Source organism: Anomaloglossus baeobatrachus, chromosome 11 (genome assembly GCF_048569485.1).
Source record: "Anomaloglossus baeobatrachus isolate aAnoBae1 chromosome 11, aAnoBae1.hap1, whole genome shotgun sequence".
NCBI lineage: Eukaryota > Metazoa > Chordata > Amphibia > Anura > Aromobatidae > Anomaloglossus > Anomaloglossus baeobatrachus.
In genome coordinates, this window is record NC_134363.1 from 183,787,738 (window position 1) to 183,812,817 (window position 25,080).

The 25,080-nt window shown below is 48.5% G+C and overlaps 1 protein-coding gene across 4 annotated transcripts in view; it reads left to right on the forward strand.

The window, feature by feature from the left end:
• CLSTN1 (calsyntenin 1) overlaps nt 1-25,080 on the forward strand; it is a 171,630-nt gene that overhangs the window by 85,711 nt on the left and 60,839 nt on the right. For all 4 annotated transcript variants that reach the window (XM_075328274.1, XM_075328272.1, XM_075328273.1 and 1 more), the window contains 7 exons: nt 276-433; nt 1,109-1,257; nt 2,276-2,502; nt 2,685-2,855; nt 6,421-6,566; nt 6,653-6,785; nt 23,283-23,467. In XM_075328274.1, coding sequence (XP_075184389.1) covers nt 276-433; nt 1,109-1,257; nt 2,276-2,502; nt 2,685-2,855; nt 6,421-6,566; nt 6,653-6,785; nt 23,283-23,467 — 1,169 coding nt within the window. The remainder of the gene's footprint in view (nt 1-275; nt 434-1,108; nt 1,258-2,275; nt 2,503-2,684; nt 2,856-6,420; nt 6,567-6,652; nt 6,786-23,282; nt 23,468-25,080) is intronic.

Consider the following 25,080-nt stretch of genomic DNA (forward strand, 5'->3'; position numbering starts at 1 on the left):
GGCTGAACTGTCCTCAGGCAGCGCCATCATGACCCATCGGCCGTTCTGCCCTCCTGATACCAGGCACCACAGCTTATACCATGCTTTTCTATCTCCACTTCCACCCGTCACCTCCAGGGCTCATCTGCATGTCCTCCTCCAATTGTGGTCCCTGGATGCAGCCAGGTGCTCACCACGACTGGATAGCACTAACCTGCATGTGACGCTATAACATAAGGAGAACGGCAAAGCCATATAGCGGAGATACTGACTGCTCTCTGCTTCTTTACGTCAAGGCGGGGAGCAACACATGACCCAGTTCTTCCGTGGAAACCTCGCAGGGTTGATGGTTCGGTCTGGAAAGCTGGAAAGCAAGAAGGTGATCGATTGCTTGTATACCTGCAAGGAGGGCCTGGAATATCCACCCGCTGAAGGAATCGGTAAAGGCGTTAAGGTGCGTCCACATGGGCAAAGGCTAAAAGTGATACCGTTAATATTATGTAGTGATAAATATGTCTTCTTCACTGCATCCAAATAATTCTAGAATATCAAGTCAGAGCTGCACTCACTATTCTGCTGGTGCAATCACTATATACATACAGTACTGATTCTGAGTTACCTCCTGTATAATACTCCAGAGCTGCACTCACTATTCTGCTGGTGCAGTCACTGTGTACATACATTACATTACTGATCCTGAGGTACCTCCTGTATTATACTCCAGAGCTGCACTCACTATTCTGCTGGTGCAGTCACTATATACATACATTACATTACTGATCCTGAGTTACATCCTGTATTATACTCCAGAGCTGCGCTCACTATTCTGCTGGTGCAGTCACTATATACATACATTACATTACTGATCCTGAGTTACATCCTGTATTATACTCCAGAGCTGCACTCACTATTCTGCTGGTGCAATCACTGTGTATATACATTACATTACTGATTCTGAGTTACCTCCTGTATTATACTCCAGAGCTGCACTCACTATTCTGCTGGTGCAGTCACTGTGTACATACATTACATTACTGATCCTGAGTTATCTCCTGTATTACACTCCAGAGCTGCACTCACTATTCTGTGTAGATCACCACATAATAATCCTCTGAATTTCCATTTGCAGATTTCCCTCAGTCCCAGTCAGTCCACTTTAACATTGGAAGGAGACGACATTGACCGCTTTGACCAAGCAATGCAGCACATCTCCTACCTGAATTCCCGGCAGTTCCCCACTCCCGGTATCAGACGTCTTAAGATCACAACTACAGTGAAGTACGTGGGGCTGCAGCCCATCAGGGGGTACATTGTCCTGTAGATATTATGGGGAGGGGGACGTGGTACATTGTCCTGTAGATATTATGGGGAGGGGGACGTGGCACATTGTCCTGTAGATATGGGGAGGGTGACGTGGCACATTGTCCTGTAGATATTATGGGGAGGGGGACGTGGCACATTGTCCTGTAGATATTATGGGGAGGGGGACGTGGTACATTGTCCTGTAGATATTATGGGGAGGGGGACGTGGTACATTGTCCTGTAGATATTATGGGGAGGGGGACGTGGCACATTGTCCTGTAGATATTATGGGGAGGGGGACGTGGCACATTGTCCTGTAGATATTATGGGGAGGGGGACGTGGCACATTGTCCTGTAGATATTATGGGGAGGGGGACGTGGTACATTGTCCTGTAGATATTATGGGGAGGGGGACGTGGCACATTGTCCTGTAGATATTATGGGGAGGAGGACGTGGTACATTGTCCTGTAGATATTATGGGGAGGGGGACGTGGTACATTGTCCTGTAGATATTATGGGGAGGGGGACATGGTACATTGTCCTGTAGATATTATGGGGAGGGGGACGTGGTACATTGTCCTGTAGATATTATGGGGTGGAGGACGTGGTACATTGTCCTGTAGATATTATGGGGAGGAGGACGTGGTACATTGTCCTGTAGATATTATGGGGAGGGGGACATGGTACATTGTCCTGTAGATATTATGGGGAGGGGGACGTGGCACATTGTCCTGTAGATATTATGGGGAGGGGGACGTGGTACATTGTCCTGTAGATATTATGGGGAGGGGGACGTGGTACATTGTCCTGTAGATATTATGGGGAGGGGGACGTCTGCTGTGGATTGCACATTATTATGATGCGGGAGGACGCAGATTTCCTGCATTGTGTGATTATACACGTGGGCTCGGGCCACAACATATTATATTGGTTTCGGGCCTATGGGACATCGATGTGTAGATTTGTACCCGGCTCTCTGCTCTTTTGCTGTAGATGCTTTAATGAGGAGACCTGTATCAGCGTCCCGGACGTCGATGGCTACGTCATGGTGCTGCAGCCCGAGGAGCCCAAAATCAGCGTCAGCGGCATCGACCACTTCGCCCGTTCTGCCTCCGAGTTTGAGGGCACAGAAGGGGTGACCCTGTTCCCTGAGCTGCGTATCATTAGTACCATCACACGGGAGGTGGAGGCCGAGGGGGAAGGAGACGAGGACCCCACAGGTTTGTGACCGGAGCTCATTAATATACAGGTGGAATGTGGGGAGCAAACTCCAGACCACGTGTCCATGAGCCCACTGCGGCAGTAACACTGAAGCCGAGGACCACTCATGGCACCTAAAGTCTTCTGTGTGTGTTGCATTTAGCTGTAAGGCTCCCGTTTATTGTCATTCTCTCCATTACAGTCCAGGAATCTCTGGTGTCGGAGGAAATTATGCACAACCTGGACACGTGCGAGATCAGCGTGGTGGGGGAGACCCTGAACCCCGAGCAGGAAAGTCTCCAGCTGGATCTGACCCACCTACAGCAGAAGGGCATGGAGATGAGCCCCTCCAATCAAGGCATCGTTATCACAGGTCAGTCGCCCCCCGCACCGCTGTGCACTCCTTGTTATCACAGGTCAGTCGCCCCCCGCACTGCTGTGCACTCCTCGTTATCACAGGTCAGTCGCCCCCGCACTGCTCTGCCTTTGGTTGCACAGGTCAGTCTCCCCCCCCCCCGTACTGCTGTGTTCCCGGGGGTTAGTCATGCCTGGGTATGTGGGAAGATGCAGGGATAGACGTGGTCCTGCGCTGTTCCCGGGGGTTAGTCATGCCTGGGTATGTGGGAAGATGTAGGAATAGACGTGGTCCTGCGCTGTTCCCGGGGGTTAGTCATGCCTGGGTATGTGAGAAGATGCAGGAATAGACGTGGTCCTGCGCTGTTCCCGGGGGTTAGTCATGCCTGGGGATGTGAGAAGATGCAGGAATAGACGTGGTCCTGCGCTGTTCCCGGGGGTTAGTCATGCCTGGGTATGTGAGAAGATGCAGGAATAGACGTGGTCCTGCGCTGTTCCCGGGGGTTAGTCATGCCTGGGTATGTGAGAAGATGCAGGAATAGACGTGGTCCTGCGCTGTTCCCGGGGGTTAGTCATGCCTGGGTATGTGAGAAGATGCAGGAATAGACGTGGTCCTGCGCTGTTCCCGGGGGTTAGTCATGCCTGGGCATGTGAGAAGATGCAGGAATAGACATGGTCCTGCGCTGTCCCCGGGGGTTAGTCATGCCTGGGTATGTGAGAAGATGCAGGAATAGACGTGGTCCTGCGCTGTTCCCGGGGGTTAGTCATGCCTGGGTATGTGAGAAGATGCAGGGATAGACGTGGTCCTGCGCTGTTCCCGGGGGTTAGTCATGCCTGGGTATGTGAGAAGATGCAGGAATAGACGTGGTCCTGCTCTGTTCCCGGGGGTTAGTCATGCCTGGGTATGTGAGAAGATGCAGGAATAGACGTGGTCCTGCGCTGTTCCCGGGGGTTAGTCATGCCTGGGTATGTGAGAAGATGCAGGGATAGACGTGGTCCTGCGCTGTTCCCGGGGGTTAGTCATGCCTGGGTATGTGAGAAGATGCAGGAATAGACGTGGTCCTGCGCTGTTCCCGGGGGTTAGTCATGCCTGGGTATGTGAGAAGATGCAGGAATAGACGTGGTCCTGCTCTGTTCCCGGGGGTTAGTCATGCCTGGGTATGTGAGAAGATGCAGGGATAGACGTGGTCCTGCGCTGTTCCCGGGGGTTAGTCATGCCTGGGTATGTGAGAAGATGCAGGTATAGACGTGGTCCTGCGCTGTTCCCGGGGGTTAGTCATGCCTGGGTATCTGAGAAGATGCAGGAATAGACGTGGTCCTGCGCTGTTCCCGGGGGTTAGTCATGCCTGGGTATGTGAGAAGATGCAGGAATAGACGTGGTCCTGCGCTGTTCCTGGGGGTTAGTCATGCCTGGGTATCTGAGAAGATGCAGGGATAGACGTGGTCCTGCGCTGTTCCCGGGGGTTAGTCATGCCTGGGTATGTGAGAAGATGCAGGGATAGACGTGGTCCTGCGCTGTTCCCGGGGGTTAGTCATGCCTGGGTATGTGAGAAGATGCAGGGATAGACGTGGTCCTGCGCTGTTCCCGGGGGTTAGTCATGCCTGGGTATGTGAGAAGATGCAGGAATAGACGTGGTCCTGCTCTGTTCCCGGGGGTTAGTCATGCCTGGGTATGTGAGAAGATGCAGGGATAGACGTGGTCTTGCGCTGTTCCCGGGGGTTAGTCATGCCTGGGTATGTGAGAAGATGCAGGTATAGACGTGGTCCTGCGCTGTTCCCGGGGGTTAGTCATGCCTGGGTATCTGAGAAGATGCAGGAATAGACGTGGTCCTGCGCTGTTCCCGGGGGTTAGTCATGCCTGGGTATCTGAGAAGATGCAGGAATAGACGTGGTCCTGCGCTGTTCCCGGGGGTTAGTCATGCCTGGGTATGTGAGAAGATGCAGGAATAGACGTGGTCCTGCGCTGTTCCCGGGGGTTAGTCATGCCTGGGTATGTGAGAAGATGCAGGAATAGACGTGGTCCTGCGCTGTTCCCGGGGGTTACTCATGCCTGGGTATGTGAGAAGATGCAGGGATAGACGTGGTCCTGCGCTGTTCCCGGGGGTTAGTCATGCCTGGGTATGTGAGAAGATGCAGGAATAGACGTGGTCCTGCGCTGTTCCCGGGGGTTACTCATGCCTGGGTATGTGAGAAGATACAGGAATAGACGTGGTCCTGCGCTGTTCCCGGGGGTTAGTCATGCCTGGGTATGTGAGAAGATGCAGGGATAGACGTGGTCCTGCGCTGTTCCCGGGGGTTAGTCATGCCTGGGTATGTGAGAAGATGCAGGAATAGACGTGGTCCTGCGCTGTTCCTGGGGGTTAGTCATGCCTGGGTATGTGAGAAGATGCAGGAATAGACGTGGTCCTGCGCTGTTCCCGGGGGTTAGTCATGCCTGGGTATGTGAGAAGATGCAGGGATAGACGTGGTCCTGCGCTGTTCCCGGGGGTTAGTCATACCTGGGTATGTGAGAAGATGCAGGGATAGACGTGGTCCTGCGCTGTTCCCGGGGGTTAGTCATGCCTGGGTATGTGAGAAGATACAGGAATAGACGTGGTCCTGCGCTGTTCCCGGGGGTTAGTCATGCCTGGGTATGTGAGAAGATGCAGGGATAGACGTGGTCCTGCGCTGTTCCCGGGGGTTAGTCATGCCTGGGTATGTGAGAAGATGCAGGAATAGACGTGGTCCTGCGCTGTTCCCGGGGGTTAGTCATGCCTGGGTATGTGAGAAGATGCAGGGATAGACGTGGTCCTGCGCTGTTCCCAGGGGTTGGTCATGCCTGGGTATGTGAGAAGATGCAGGAATAGACGTGGTCCTGCGCTGTTCCCGGGGGTTACTCATGCCTGGGTATGTGAGAAGATGCAGGAATAGACGTGGTCCTGCGCTGTTCCCGGGGGTTACTCATGCCTGGGTATGTGAGAAGATGCAGGGATAGACGTGGTCCTGCGCTGTTCCCGGGGGTTAGTCATGCCTGGGTATGTGAGAAGATGCAGGAATAGACGTGGTCCTGCGCTGTTCCCGGGGGTTAGTCATGCCTGGGTATGTGAGAAGATGCAGGAATAGACGTAGTCCTGCGCTGTTCCCGGGGGTTAGTCATGCCTGGGTATGTGAGAAGATGCAGGAATAGACGTGGTCCTGCGCTGTTCCCGGGGGTTAGTCATGCCTGGGTATGTGAGAAGATGCAGGAATAGACGTAGTCCTGCGCTGTTCCCGGGGGTTAGTCATGCCTGGGTATGTGAGAAGATGCAGGGATAGACGTGGTCCTGCGCTGTTCCCGGGGGTTAGTCATGCCTGGGTATGTGAGAAGATGCAGGAATAGACGTGGTCCTGCGCTGTTCCCAGGGGTTAGTCATGCCTGGGTATGTGAGAAGATGCAGGAATAGACGTGGTCCTGCGCTGTTCCCGGGGGTTAGTCATGCCTGGGAAATGTGCCATGTTATGTGACGGTGCCAGTGCGCTCCAACCATCACTGCCAAGGAGCACAAACACTGACAGACCGGAGCTCTCAGCAGAGAGGAGGAAATGAGCAATCTTGTGTGTTCCAGGTGTGGACACGATGGCGAACTACGAGGAGGTTCTGCACCTGATCCGATACAGGAACTGGAACACCGTCTCCGTGTTTGATCGGAAGTTCAAGGTGATCTGTTCTGAGCTGAACGGCCGCTACAACAGCAACGAGTTCCAGGTGGAGGTGAGCGGAGCGGGGCCGGGGCTGCTCTAGTGATGGGGGCTATAGCCCCCGCCTCCAATTAAGCCTCCTGTCTGCATGTGTTACAGGTGAATGTGATCCACACTGCCAGCCCCCCAGAGGCCCCAAACCATATTATTTCCGAGGCTCTGTTTGTCCCATCCCGGCACCAGTCCCCCGATCTGTTGGGGCACAACCCGGCCAGCACCCACTCTGCATCAGGTATGTCTGTAAATCTCCGCAGGAGGGTATCCGTCACATGCTGGATGTCTTCAACCATATAATCAGCTGACAATCTGGCTGTCAATCCGACGGCTGCCAAACCTCCTGTTATAGAACAGGCGGCATCACAGCCTTACATCGCCCTCTAGGGATTTAATGAGCCATTTGCAGTTTCACTGTACCATCTGTGTGTACTTGCATGTGCACGGCCTCATCTATGAGACAAGTATATGTATCTGCCAGGATCAGGTTATATCTTTTATATATTATACACAGCGGTGTAATGATGGCGTCCTCTACTGATCACTGATACATTGTACACAGCGGTGTAATGATGGCGTCCTCTACTGATCACTGATACATTGTAAACAGCGGTGTAATGATGGCGTCCTCTACTGATCACTGATACATTGTACACAGCGGTGTAATGATGGCGTCCTCTACTGATCACTGATACATTGTACACAGCGGTGTAATGATAGCGCCCTCTACTGATCACTGATACATTGTACACAGCAGTGTAATGATGGCGTCCTCTACTGATCACTGATACATTGTACACAGCGGTGTAATGATGACGTCCTCTACTGATCACTGATACATTGTACACAGCGGTGTAATGATGGCGTCCTCTACTGATCACTGATACATTGTACACAGCGGTGTAATGATGGCGTCCTCTACTGATCACTGATACATTGTACACAGCGGTGTAATGATGGCGTCCTCTACTGATCACTGATACATTGTACACAGCGGTGTAATGATGGCGTCCTCTACTGATCACTGATACATTGTACACAGCGGTGTAATGATGGCGTCCTCTACTGATCACTGACACATTGTACACAGCGGTGTAATGATGGCGTCCTCTACTGATCACTGATACATTGTACACAGCGGTGTAATGATGGCACCTCTACTGATCACTGATACATTGTACACAGCGGTGTAATGATAGCGTCCTCTACTGATCACTGATACATTGTACACAGCGGTGTAATGATGGCGTCCTCTACTGATCACTGATACATTGTACACAGCGGTGTAATGATGGCGTCCTCTACTGATCACTGATACATTGTACACAGCGGTGTAATGATGGCGTCCTCTACTGATCACTGATACATTGTACACAGCGGTGTAATGATAGCGCCCTCTACTGATCACTGATACATTGTACACAGCAGTGTAATGATGGCGTCCTCTACTGATCACTGATACATTGTACACAGCGGTGTAATGATGGCGCCCACTACTGATCACTGATACATTGTACACAGCGGTGTAATGATGACGTCCTCTACTGATCACTGATACATTGTACACAGCGGTGTAATGATAGCGCCCTCTACTGATCACTGATACATTGTACACAGCGGTGTAATGATGACGTCCTCTACTGATCACTGATACATTGTACACAGCGGTGTAATGATAGCGCCCTCTACTGATCACTGATACATTGTACACAGCGGTGTAATGATGGCGTCCTCTACTGATCACTGATACATTGTACACAGCGGTGTAATGATGGCGCCCTCTACTGATCACTGATACATTGTACACAGCGGTGTAATGATGGTGCCCTCTACAGGTCACTGATACATTGTACACAGCGGTGTAATGATGGCGCCCTCTACTGATCACTGATACATTGTACACAGCGGTGTAATGATGGCGTCCTCTACTGATCCCTGATACATTGTACACAGCGGTGTAATGATAGCGCCCTCTACTGATCACTGATACATTGTACACAGCGGTGTAATGATGGCGCCCTCTACTGATCACTGATACATTGTACACAGCGGTGTAATGATGGCGCCCTCTACTGATCACTGATACATTGTACACAGCGGTGTAATGATGGCGCCCTCTACTGATCACTGATACATTGTACACAGCAGTGTAATGATGGCGCCCTCTACTGATCCCTGATACATTGTACACAGCGGTGTAATGATGGCGTCCTCTACTGATCACTGATACATTGTACACAGCGGTGTAATGATAGCGCCCTCTACTGATCACTGATACATTGTACACAGCGGTGTAATGATGGTGCCCTCTACTGATCACTGATACATTGTACACAGCGGTGTAATGATGGCGTCCTCTACTGATCACTGATACATTGTACACAGCGGTGTAATGATGGCACCTCTACTGATCACTGATACATTGTACACAGCGGTGTAATGATAGCGTCCTCTACTGATCACTGATACATTGTACACAGCGGTGTAATGATGGCGTCCTCTACTGATCACTGATACCTTGTACACAGCGGTGTAATGCTGGCGTCCTCTACTGATCACTGATACATTGTACACAGCGGTGTAATGATGGCATCCTCTACTGATCACTGATACATTGTACACAGCGGTGTAATGATGGCGTCCTCTACTGATCACTGATACATTGTACACAGCGGTGTAATGATGGCGTCCTCTACTGATCACTGATACATTGTACACAGCGGTGTAATGATGGCGTCCTCTACTGATCACTGATACATTGTACACAGCGGTGTAATGATGGCGTCCTCTACTGATCACTGACACATTGTACACAGCGGTGTAATGATGGCGTCCTCTACTGATCACTGATACATTGTACACAGCGGTGTAATGATGGCACCTCTACTGATCACTGATACATTGTACACAGCGGTGTAATGATAGCGTCCTCTACTGATCACTGATACATTGTACACAGCGGTGTAATGATGGCGTCCTCTACTGATCACTGATACATTGTACACAGCGGTGTAATGATGGCGTCCTCTACTGATCACTGATACATTGTACACAGCGGTGTAATGATGGCGTCCTCTACTGATCACTGATACATTGTACACAGCGGTGTAATGATAGCGCCCTCTACTGATCACTGATACATTGTACACAGCGGTGTAATGATGGCGTCCTCTACAGGTCACTGATACATTGTACACAGCAGTGTAATGATGGCGTCCTCTACTGATCACTGATACATTGTACACAGCGGTGTAATGATGGCGTCCTCTACTGATCACTGATACATTGTACACAGCGGTGTAATGATAGCGCCCTCTACTGATCACTGATACATTGTACACAGCGGTGTAATGATGACGTCCTCTACTGATCACTGATACATTGTACACAGCGGTGTAATGATGGCGTCCTCTACTGATCACTGATACATTGTACACAGCGGTGTAATGATGGCGTCCTCTACTGATCACTGATACATTGTACACAGCGGTGTAATGATGGCGTCCTCTACTGATCACTGATACATTGTACACAGCGGTGTAATGATGGCGTCCTCTACTGATCACTGATACATTGCACACAGCGGTGTAATGATGGCGTCCTCTACTGATCACTGACACATTGTACACAGCGGTGTAATGATGGCGTCCTCTACTGATCACTGATACATTGTACACAGCGGTGTAATGATGGCACCTCTACTGATCACTGATACATTGTACACAGCGGTGTAATGATAGCGTCCTCTACTGATCACTGATACATTGTACACAGCGGTGTAATGATGGCGTCCTCTACTGATCACTGATACATTGTACACAGCGGTGTAATGATGGCGTCCTCTACTGATCACTGATACATTGTACACAGCGGTGTAATGATGGCGTCCTCTACTGATCACTGATACATTGTACACAGCGGTGTAATGATAGCGCCCTCTACTGATCACTGATACATTGTACACAGCAGTGTAATGATGGCGTCCTCTACTGATCACTGATACATTGTACACAGCGGTGTAATGATGACGTCCTCTACTGATCACTGATACATTGTACACAGCGGTGTAATGATAGCGCCCTCTACTGATCACTGATACATTGTACACAGCGGTGTAATGATGACGTCCTCTACTGATCACTGATACATTGTACACAGCGGTGTAATGATAGCGCCCTCTACTGATCACTGATACATTGTACACAGCGGTGTAATGATGGCGTCCTCTACTGATCACTGATACATTGTACACAGCGGTGTAATGATGACGTCCTCTACTGATCACTGATACATTGTACACAGCGGTGTAATGATAGCGCCCTCTACTGATCACTGATACATTATACACAGCGGTGTAATGATGGCGCCCTCTACTGATCACTGATACATTGTACACAGCGGTGTAATGAGGGCGCCCTCTACTGATCACTGATACATTGTACACAGCGGTGTAATGATGGCGTCCTCTACTGATCACTGACACATTGTACACAGCGGTGTAATGATGGCGTCCTCTACTGATCACTGACACATTGTACACAGCGGTGTAATGATGGCGTCCTCTACTGATCACTGATACATTGTACACAGCGGTGTAATGATGGCGCCCTCTACTGATCACTGATACATTGTACACAGCAGTGTAATGATGGCGCCCTCTACTGATCACTGATACATTGTACACAGTGGTGTAATGATGGCGTCCTCTGCTGATCACTGATACATTGTACACAGCGGTGTAATGATGGCGCCCTCTACTGATCACTGATACATTGTACACAGCGGTGTAATGATGGAATCCTCTACTGATCACTGATACATTGTACACAGCGGTGTAATGATGGCGTCATCTACTGATCACTGATACATTGTACACAGCGGTGTAATGATGGCGTCCTCTACTGATCACTGATACATTGTACACAGCGGTGTAATGATGGTGCCCTCTACTGATCACTGACACATTGTACACAGCGGTGTAATGATGGCGTCCTCTACTGATCACTGATACATTGTACACAGCGGTGTAATGCTGGCGTCCTCTACTGATCACTGATACATTGTACACAGCGGTGTAATGATGGCGCCCTCTACTGATCACTGATACATTGTACACAGCGGTGTAATGATGGCGCCCTCTACTGATTACTGATACATTGTACACAACGGTGTAATGATGGCGCCCTCTACTGATCACTGACACATTGTACACAGCGGTGTAATGATGACGTCCTCTACTGATCACTGACACATTGTACACAGCGGTGTAATGATGGCGTCCTCTACTGATCACTGACACATTGTACACAGCGGTGTAATGATGGAATCCTCTACTGATCACTGACACATTGTACACAGCGGTGTAATGATGGAATCCTCTACTGATCACTGATACATTGTACACAGCGGTGTAATGATGGCGTCATCTACTGATCACTGATACATTGAACACAGCGGTATAATGATGGTGCCCTCTACTGATCACTGATACATTGTACACAGCGGTGTAATGATGGCGCCCTCTACTGATCACTGATACATTGTACACAGCGGTGTAATGATGGCGTCCTCTACTGATCACTGATACATTGTACACAGCGGTGTAATGATGGCGCCCTCTACTGATCACTGATACATTGTACACAGCGGTGTAATGATGGCGTCCTCTACTGATCACTGATACATTGTACACAGCGGTGTAATGATGGCGCCCTCTACTGATCACTGATACATTGTACACAGCGGTGTAATGATGGAATCCTCTACTGATCACTGATACATTGTACACAGCGGTGTAATGATGGCGTCATCTACTGATCACTGATACATTGTACACAGCGGTGTAATGATGGCGCCCTCTACAGGTCACTGATACATTGTACACAGCGGTGTAATGATGGCGCCCTCTACTGATCACTGATACATTGTACACAGCGGTGTAATGATGGCGCCCTCTACTGATCACTGATACATTGTACACAGCGGTGTAATGATAGCGCCCTCTACAGGTCACTGCTACATTGTACACAGCGGTGTAATGATGGCGTCCTCTACTGATCACTGATACATTGTACACAGCGGTGTAATGATAGCGCCCTCTACAGGTCACTGATACATTGTACACAGCGGTGTAATGATGGCGTCCTCTACTGATCACTGATACATTGTACACAGCGGTGTAATGATGGCGTCCTCTACTGATCACTGATACATTGTACACAGCGGTGTAATGATGACGTCCTCTACTGATCACTGATACATTGTACACAGCGGTGTAATGATGGCGTCCTCTACTGATCACTGATACATTGTACACAGCGGTGTAATGATGGCGTCCTCTCCTGATCACTGACACATTGTACACAGCGGTGTAATGATGGCGTCCTCTACTGATCACTGATACATTGTACACAGCGGTGTAATGATGGCGTCATCTACTGATCACTGATACATTGTACACAGCGGTGTAATGATGGCGCCCTCTACTGATCACTGATACATTGTACACAGCGGTGTAATGATGGCGCCCTCTACTGATCACTGATACATTGTACACAGCGGTGTAATGATGGCGCCCTCTACTGATTACTGATACATTGTACACAACGGTGTAATGATGGCGCCCTCTACTGATCACTGACACATTGTACACAGCGGTGTAATGATGACGTCCTCTACTGATCACTGACACATTGTACACAGCGGTGTAATGATGGCGCCCTCTACTGATCACTGACACATTGTACACAGCGGTGTAATGATGACGTCCTCTACTGATCACTGACACATTGTACACAGCGGTGTAATGATGACGTCCTCTACTGATCACTGACACATTGTACACAGCGGTGTAATGATGGAATCCTCTACTGATCACTGATACATTGTACACAGCGGTGTAATGATGACGTCCTCTACTGATCACTGACACATTGTACACAGCGGTGTAATGATGGAATCCTCTACTGATCACTGATACATTGTACACAGCGGTGTAATGATGGCGTCATCTACTGATCACTGATACATTGAACACAGCGGTATAATGATGGTGCCCTCTACTGATCACTGATACATTGTACACAGCGGTGTAATGATGGCGCCCTCTACTGATCACTGATACATTGTACACAGCGGTGTAATGATGGCGCCCTCTACTGATCACTGATACATTGTACACAGCGGTGTAATGATAGCGCCCTCTACAGGTCACTGCTACATTGTACACAGCGGTGTAATGATGGCGTCCTCTACTGATCACTGATACATTGTACACAGCGGTGTAATGATAGCGCCCTCTACAGGTCACTGATACATTGTACACAGCGGTGTAATGATGGCGTCCTCTACTGATCACTGATACATTGTACACAGCGGTGTAATGATGGCGTCCTCTACTGATCACTGATACATTGTACACAGCGGTGTAATGATGACGTCCTCTACTGATCACTGATACATTGTACACAGCGGTGTAATGATGGCGTCCTCTACTGATCACTGATACATTGTACACAGCGGTGTAATGATGGCGTCCTCTACTGATCACTGACACATTGTACACAGCGGTGTAATGATGGCGTCCTCTACTGATCACTGATACATTGTACACAGCGGTGTAATGATGGCGTCATCTACTGATCACTGATACATTGTACACAGCGGTGTAATGATGGCGCCCTCTACTGATCACTGATACATTGTACACAGCGGTGTAATGATGGCGCCCTCTACTGATCACTGATACATTGTACACAGCGGTGTAATGATGGCGCCCTCTACTGATTACTGATACATTGTACACAACGGTGTAATGATGGCGCCCTCTACTGATCACTGACACATTGTACACAGCGGTGTAATGATGACGTCCTCTACTGATCACTGACACATTGTACACAGCGGTGTAATGATGGCGCCCTCTACTGATCACTGACACATTGTACACAGCGGTGTAATGATGACGTCCTCTACTGATCACTGACACATTGTACACAGCGGTGTAATGATGACGTCCTCTACTGATCACTGACACATTGTACACAGCGGTGTAATGATGGAATCCTCTACTGATCACTGATACATTGTACACAGCGGTGTAATGATGACGTCCTCTACTGATCACTGACACATTGTACACAGCGGTGTAATGATGGAATCCTCTACTGATCACTGATACATTGTACACAGCGGTGTAATGATGGCGTCATCTACTGATCACTGATACATTGAACACAGCGGTATAATGATGGTGCCCTCTACTGATCACTGATACATTGTACACAGCGGTGTAATGATGGCGCCCTCTACTGATCACTGATACATTGTACACAGCGGTGTAATGATGGCGTCCTCTACTGATCACTGATACATTGTACACAGCGGTGTAATGATGGCGTCCTCTACTGATCACTGATACATTGTACACAGCGGTGTAATGATGGAATCCTCTACTGATCACTGATACATTGTACACAGCGGTGTAATGATGGCGTCATCTACTGATCACTGATACATTGTACACAGCGGTGTAATGATGGCGCCCTCTACAGGTCACTGATACATTGTACACAGCGGTGTAATGATTGCGCCCTCTATTGATCACTGATACATTGTACACAGCGGTGTAATGATGGCGCCCTCTACTGATCACTGATACATTGTACACAGCGGTGTAATGATAGCGCCCTCTACAGGTCACTGCTACATTGTACACAGCGGTGTAATGATGGCGTCCTCTACTGATCACTGATACATTGTACACAGCGGTGTAATGATGGTGCCCTCTACTGATCACTGATACATTGTACACAGCGGTGTAATGATGGCGTCCTCTACTGATCACTGATACATTGTACACAGCGGTGTAATGATAGCGCCCTCTACAGGTCACTGATACATTGTACACAGCGGTGTAATGATAGCGCCCTCTACTGATCACTGATACATTGTACACAGCGTTGTAATGATGGCGCCTTCTACAGGTCACTGATACATTGTACACAGCGGTGTAATGATAGCGCCCTCTACAGGTCACTGATACATTGTACACAGCGGTGTAATGATAGCGCCCTCTACTGATTACTGATACATTGTACACAGCGTTGTAATGATGGCGCCCTCTACTGATCACTGATACATTGTACACAGCGGTGTAATGATAGCGCCCTCTACTGATCACTGACACATTGTACACAGCGGTGTAATGATGGCGTCCTCTACTGATCACTGACACATTGTACACAGCGGTGTAATGATGGCGTCCTCTACTGATCACTGATACATTGTACACAGCGGTGTAATGATGGCGTCCTCTACTGATCACTGATACATTGTACACAGCGGTGTAATGATGGCGCCCTCTACTGATCACTGATACATTGTACACAGCGGTGTAATGATGGTGTCCTCTACTGATCACTGATACATTGTACACAGCGGTGTAATGATGGCGTCCTCTACTGATCCCTGATACATTGTACACAGCGGTGTAATGATAGCGCCCTCTACTGATCACTGATACATTGTACACAGCGGTGTAATGATAGCGTCCTCTACTGATCACTGATACATTGTACACAGCGGTGTAATGATAGCGCCCTCTACTGATCACTGATACATTGTACACAGCGGTGTAATGATGGCGTCCTCTACTGATCACTGATACATTGTACACAGCGGTGTAATGATGACGCCCTCTACTGATCACTGACACATTGTACAAAGCAGTGTAATGATAGCGTCCTCTACTCATCACTGATACATTGTACACAGCGGTGTAATGATGGCGTCCTCTACTGATCACTGATACATTATACACAGCGGTGTAATGATGGCGCCCTCTACAGGTCACTGATACATTGTACACAGCAGTGTAATGATGGCGCCCTCTACTGATCACTGACACATTGTACACAGCGGTGTAATGATGGCGTCCTCTACTGATCACTGATACATTGTACACAGCGGTGTAATGATAGCGCCCTCTACAGGTCACTGATACATTGTACACAGCGGTGTAATGATAGCGCCCTCTACTGATCACTGATACATTGTACACAGCGGTGTAATGATGGCGTCCTCTACTGATCACTGATACATTGTACACAGCGGTGTAATGATGGCGCCCTCTACTGATCACTGACACATTGTACACAGCGGTGTAATGATGGCGCCTCTACTGATCACTGATACATTGTACACAGCGGTGTAATGATGACGTCCTCTACTGATCACTGATACATTGTACACAGCGGTGTAATGATGGCGCCTCTACTGAAAACTGATACATTGTACACAGCGGTGTAATGATGGCGTCCTCTACTGATCACTGATACATTGTACACAGTGGTGTAATGATGGCGTCCTCTACTGATCACTGATACATTGTACACAGCGGTGTAATGATGGCGCCCTCTACTGATCACTGATACATTGTACACAGCGGTGTAATGATGACGTCCTCTACTGATCACTGACACATTGTACACAGCGGTGTAATGATGGCGCCCTCTACTGATCACTGACACATTGTACACAGCGGTGTAATGATGGCGTCCTCTACTGATCACTGACACATTATACACAGCGGTGTAATGATGGCGTCCTCTACTGATCACTGATACATTGTACACAGCGGTGTAATGATGACGTCCTCTACTGATCACTGACACATTGTACACAGCGGTGTAATGATGGCGTCCTCTACTGATCACTGATACATTGTACACAGCGGTGTAATGATGGCATCCTCTACTGATCACTGATACATTGTACACAGCGGTGTAATGATGGCGTCCTCTACTGATTACTGATACATTGTACACAGCGTTGTAATGATGGCGCCTCTACTGATCACTGATACATTGTACACAGCGGTGTAATGATGGCGTCCTCTACTGATTACTGATACATTGTACACAGCGGTGTAATGATGACGCCCTCTACTGATCACTGATACATTGTACACAGCGGTGTAATGATAGCGCCCTCTACTGATCACTGACACATTGTACACAGCGGTGTAATGATGGCGTCCTCTACTGATCACTGACACATTGTACACAGCGGTGTAATGATGGCGTCCTCTACTGATCACTGATACATTGTACACAGCGGTGTAATGATAGCGCCCTCTACAGGTCACTGATACATTGTACACAGCGGTGTAATGAGAGCGTCCTCTACTGATCACTGATACATTGTACACAGCGGTGTAATGATGGCGTCCTCTACTGATCACTGACACATTGTACACAGCGGTGTAATGATGGCGTCCTCTACTGATCACTGATACATTGTACACAGCGGTGTAATGATGGCGCCCTCTACTGATCACTGACACATTGTACACAGCGGTGTAATGATGGCGCCTCTACTGATCACTGATACATTGTACACAGCGGTGTAATGATGGCGTCCTCTACTGATCACTGATACATTGTACACAGTGGTGTAATGATGGCGTCCTCTACTGATCACTGATACATTGTACACAGCGGTGTAATGATGGCGCCCTCTACTGATCACTGATACATTGTACACAGCGGTGTAATGATGACGTCCTCTACTGATCACTGACACATTGTACACAGCGGTGTAATGATGGCGCCCTCTACTGATCACTGACACATTGTACACAGCGGTGTAATGATGGCGTCCTCTACTGATCACTGACACATTATACACAGCGGTGTAATGATGGCGTCCTCTACTGATCACTGATACATTGTACACAGCGGTGTAATGATGACGTCCTCTTCTGATCACTGACACATTGTACACAGCGGTGTAATGATGGCGTCCTCTACTGATCACTGATACATTGTACACAGCGGTGTAATGATGGCGTCCTCTACTGATCACTGATACATTGTACACAGCGGTGTAATGATGGCGTCCTCTACTGATCACTGATACATTGTACACAGCGGTGTAATGATGGCGCCCTCTACTGATTACTGATACATTGTACACAGCGGTGTAATGATGGCGCCCTCTACTGATCACTGATACATTGTACACAGCGGTGTAATGATGACGTCCTCTACTGATCACTGACACATTGTACACAGCGGTGTAATGATGGCGTCCTCTACTGATCACTGATACATTGTACACAGCGGTGTAATGATGGCATCCTCTACTGATCACTGATACATTGTACACAGCGGTGTAATGATGGCGTCCTCTACTGATCACTGATACATTGTACACAGCGGTGTAATGATGGCGTCCTCTACTGATCACTGATACATTGTACACAGCGTTGTAATGATGGCGCCTCTACTGATCACTGATACATTGTACACAGCGGTGTAATGATGGCGTCCTCTACTGATTACTGATACATTGTACACAGCGGTGTAATGATAGCGTCCTCTACTGATCACTGATACATTGTACACAGCGGTGTAATGATGGCGCCTCTACTGATCACTGATGCATTGTACACAGCGGTGTAATGATGGCGACCTCTACTGATCACTGATACATCGTACACAGCGGTGTAATGATGGCGACCTCTACTGATCACTGATACATCGTACACAGCGGTGTAATGATGGCGTCCTCTACTGATCACTGACACATTGTACACAGCGGTGTAATGATGACGCCCTCTACTGATCACTGATACATTGTACACAGCGGTGTAATGATAGCGCCCTCTACTGATCACTGACACATTGTACACAGCGGTGTAATGATGGCGTCCTCTACTGATCACTGACACATTGTACACAGCGGTGTAATGATGGCGTCCTCTACTGATCACTGATACATTGTACACAGCGGTGTAATGATAGCGCCCTCTACAGGTCACTGATACATTGTACACAGCGGTGTAATGAGAGCGTCCTCTACTGATCACTGATACATTGTACACAGCGGTGTAATGATGGCGTCCTCTACTGATCACTGACACATTGTACACAGTGGTGTAATGATGGCGTCCTCTACTGATCACTGATACATTGTACACAGCGGTGTAATGATGGCGTCCTCTACTGATCACTGATACATTGTACACAGCGGTGTAATGATGGCGTCCTCTACTGATCACTGATACATTGTACACAGCGGTGTAATGATAGCGCCCTCTACTGATCACTGATACATTGTACACAGCAGTGTAATGATGGCGTCCTCTACTGATCACTGATACATTGTACACAGCGGTGTAATGATGACGTCCTCTACTGATCACTGATACATTGTACACAGCGGTGTAATGATAGCGCCCTCTACTGATCACTGATACATTGTACACAGCGGTGTAATGATGACGTCCTCTACTGATCACTGATACATTGTACACAGCGGTGTAATGATAGCGCCCTCTACTGATCACTGATACATTGTACACAGCGGTGTAATGATGGCGTCCTCTACTGATCACTGATACATTGTACACAGCGGTGTAATGATGACGTCCTCTACTGATCACTGATACATTGTACACAGCGGTGTAATGATAGCGCCCTCTACTGATCACTGATACATTGTACACAGCGGTGTAATGATGGCGCCCTCTACTGATCACTGATACATTGTACACAGCGGTGTAATGAGGGCGCCCTCTACTGATCACTGATACATTGTACACAGCGGTGTAATGATAGCGCCCTCTACTGATCACTGATACATTGTACACAGCGGTGTAATGATGGCGCCCTCTACTGATCACTGATACATTGTACACAGCGGTGTAATGATGGCGTCCTCTACTGATCACTGATACATTGTACACAGCGGTGTAATGATGGCGTCCTCTACTGATCACTGACACATTGTACACAGCGGTGTAATGATGGCGCCCTCTACAGGTCACTGATACATTGTACACAGCGGTGTAATGATGACGTCCTCTACTGATCACTGACACATTGTACACAGCGGTGTAATGATAGCGCCCTCTACAGGTCACTGATACATTGTACACAGCGGTGTAATGATGGCACCTCTACTGATCACTGATACATTGTACACAGCGGTGTAATGATGGCGTCCTCTACTGATCACTGATACATTGTACACAGCGGTGTAATGATGGCGTCCTCTACTGATCACTGATACATTGTACACAGCGGTGTAATGATGGCGCCCTCTACAGGTCACTGATACATTGTACACAGCGGTGTAATGATGGCGTCCTCTACTGATCACTGATACATTGTACACAGCGGTGTAATGATGGCGCCCTCTACTGATTACTGATACATTGTACACAACGGTGTAATGATGGCGCCCTCTACTGATCACTGACACATTGTACACAGCGGTGTAATGATGACGTCCTCTACTGATCACTGACACATTGTACACAGCGGTGTAATGATGGCGCCCTCTACTGATCACTGACACATTGTACACAGCGGTGTAATGATGACGTCCTCTACTGATCACTGACACATTGTACACAGCGGTGTAATGATGGCGTCCTCTACTGATCACTGATACATTGTACACAGCGGTGTAATGATAGCGCCCTCTACAGGTCACTGATACATTGTACACAGCGGTGTAATGATGACGTCCTCTACTGATCACTGATACATTGTACACTGCGGTGTAATGATGGCGTCCTCTACTGATCACTGATACATTGTACACAGCGGTGTAATGATGGCACCCTCTACTGATCACTGATACATTGTACACAGCGGTGTAATGATGGCGCCCTCTACTGATCACTGACACATTGTACACAGCGGTGTAATGATGACGTCCTCTACTGATCACTGATACATTGTACACAGCGGTGTAATGATGGCGCCCTCTACTGATCACTGACACATTGTACACAGCGGTGTAATGATGACGTCCTCTACTGATCACTGATACATTGTACACAGCGGTGTAATGATGGCGTCCTCTACAGGTCACTGATACATTGTACACAGCGGTGTAATGATGGCGTCCTCTACTGATCACTGACACATTGTACACAGCGGTGTAATGATGGCGTCCTCTACTAATCACTGATACATTGTACACAGCGGTGTAATGATGGCGTCCTCTACTGATCACTGATACATTGTACACAGCGGTGTAATGATGACGTCCTCTACTGATCACTGATACATTGTACACAGCGGTGTAATGATGGCGTCCTCTACTGATCACTGATACATTGTACACAGCGGTGTAATGATGGCGTCCTCTACTAATCACTGATACATTGTACACAGCGGTGTAATGATGGCGCCCTCTACTGATCACTGACACATTGTACACAGCGGTGTAATGATGGCGTCCTCTACTGATCACTGATACATTGTACACAGCGGTGTAATGATAGCGCCCTCTACTGATCACTGATACATTGTACACAGCGGTGTAATGATGGCGCCCTCTACTGATCACTGACACATTGTACACAGCGGTGTAATGATGGCGTCCTCTACTGATCACTGATACATTGTACACAGCGGTGTAATGATAGCGCCCTCTACAGGTCACTGATACATTGTACACAGCGGTGTAATGATGACGTCCTCTACTGATCACTGATACATTGTACACTGCGGTGTAATGATGGCGTCCTCTACTGATCACTGATACATTGTACACAGCGGTGTAATGATGGCACCCTCTACTGATCACTGATACATTGTACACAGCGGTGTAATGATGGCGCCCTCTACTGATCACTGACACATTGTACACAGCGGTGTAATGATGACGTCCTCTACTGATCACTGATACATTGTACACAGCGGTGTAATGATGGCGTCCTCTACAGGTCACTGATACATTGTACACAGCGGTGTAATGATGGCGTCCTCTACTGATCACTGATACATTGTACACAGCGGTGTAATGATGGCGTCCTCTACTAATCACTGATACATTGTACACAGCGGTGTAATGATGGCGTCCTCTACTGATCACTGATACATTGTACACAGCGGTGTAATGATGACGTCCTCTACTGATCACTGATACATTGTACACAGCGGTGTAATGATGGCGTCCTCTACTGATCACTGATACATTGTACACAACGGTGTAATGATAGCGTCCTCTACTGATCACTGATACATTGTACACAGCGGTGTAATGATAGCGTCCTCTACTGATCACTGATACATTGTACACAGCGGTGTAATGATGACGTCCTCTACTGATCACTGATACATTGTACACAGCGGTGTAATGATGGCGTCCTCTACTGATCACTGATACATTGTACACAGCGGTGTAATGATGACGTCCTCTACTGATCACTGATACATTGTACACAGCGGTGTAATGATGGCGTCCTCTACTGATCACTGATACATTGTACACAGCAGTGTAATGATGGCGTCCTCTACTGATCACTGACACATTGTACACAGCGGTGTAATGATGGCATCCTCTACTGATCACTGATACATTGTACACAGCGGTGTAAAGATGGCGTCCTCTACTGATTGCTGATACATTGTACTCAGCGGTGTAATGATGGCGTCCTCTACTGATCACTGATACATTGTACACAGCAGTGTAATTATGGCGTCCTCTACTGATCACTGATACATTGTACACAGCGGTGTAATGATGGCGTCTTCTACTGATCACTGATACATTGTACACAGCGGTGTAATGATGGCGCCCTCTACTGATCACTGACACATTGTACACAGCGGTGTAATGATGGCGTCCTCTACTGATCACTGACGCACTGTGCGTTGGCTCTTGCTGTTATTTCCCTACTTTTCTCACTTGTACGATGTTTCTTCCTCCTCAGTGGTTCCCAGTGCGGCCACCATCGTTATCGTCGTCTGTGTCAGTTTCTTGGTCTTCATGATCATTCTGGGAGTGTTTCGCATTCGTGCCGCCCATCAGCGCACAATCCGGGACCAGGAGGGGGGCAAAGAGAATGAGATGGACTGGGACGACTCCGCTCTCACCATCACTGTGAACCCCATGGAGGTGAGTTCTGAGGCTACGTGCGGTGTCACCATATACTGTGTGTGTGTGTGTGTGTGTCTAATATATAAAGCTGTGTGTGTGTGTCCGTGTGTGTGTGTCCGTGTGTGTGTGTCCGGGATTGGCATCTGCTCCGTCGCAGTTACAGCCACAAAATTTTGTAAACTCACACGTCTGCACCCCAAAAGTATCATAGGCTATGTTTCGAGGGGAAATTTTAACCCCGCGCTTTACAGTTATTCGCAAAAAAACCTGCCTCCATTAAAGCGAAGGGAGCTGGGAGCCACAGTGCAGCCAGAACTTCAGAAGAGTGCGCAGCCATGCCCTTATATGGAATGTTGGCGTGTCAGAATGCACCCAGGGAAAGAGACAGACACAGACAGGGAAAGAGGCAGACACAGACAAAGGGACAGACTGACAGGGAAAGAGACAGACAGGGTAAGAGAGAGACAGCTTAAGAGACAGACACAGACAGGTAAAGAAACAGACAAAGAGACAGAGATAGGGAAACAGACAGACAGGGAAAGAGACAGACAGGGTAAGAGACAGACAGGGAAAGTGATAGAGATAGACAGACAAGGAAAGAGATTATATGGAATATTGGCGTGTATGCAGCCAGGGAAAGAGTGAATGCAGCCAGGGAAAGGGACAGACACAGACAGGGAAAGAGGCAGACACAGACAAAGAGACAGACACAGGGAAACAGACAGACAGGGTAAGAGACAGACAGGGAAAGTGACAGATAGTTAGACAGACAAGGAAGGAGATAGACAGATAGACAGACAGGGAAAGAGATTGAGACAGACGGAGAAAGAGACAGAAACAGTCAGAGACAGACAGGGAAAGAGACAGACAGACAAAGAGAGAGACAGGGAAAGAGACAGACAGACAAAGATAGAGAGAGAGAGACAGAGAGATATATACAGAGGGGGAGAGAAACAGAGAGACAGTTACTATCCCGGGCGTTAATACATTATATTTATACATTTTATCCCGGGAATGTTAATACATTCTTTCTTCGGCGCTCTATTGGGAGACCCAGACGATTGGGTGTATAGCACTGCCTCCGGAGGCCACACAAAGCAATTACACTAAAAAGTGTAAGGCCCCTCCCCTTCTGGCTATACACCCCCAGTGGGATCACTGGCTCACCAGTTTTCTGCTTTGTGCGAAGGAGGTCAGACATCCACGCATAGCTCCACTGTTTGTAGTCAGCAGTAGCTGCTGGCTCTATCGGATGGAAGAAAAGAGGGCCCATATAGGGCCCCCAGCATGCTCCCTTCTCACCCGTGATGGTGCTTGTAAGGTTGAGGTACCTATTGCTGGTACGGAGGCTGGAGCCCACATGCTGTTTTCCTTCCACATCCCCCTGAGGGGCTCTGTGGAAGTGGGATCCTGCCGGCCCCCAAGCTGGGGCCGGGCTCCATCCACAGACCCATAGAACCTGCTGGATTGGGAGCGGGAGTGCCGTTCAGGGACATGGCCCTGCAACTTCAGGTACTCTGTGTCCCCGGCAGGCACGGACACTCTCAGGGCTTGCTGAGCGTTATAGTGCGCCGGGGGACAGTGGCGCTGTACGCTGGGGGTTAGGTCACTGCAGCTTTGCTGAGTGACGA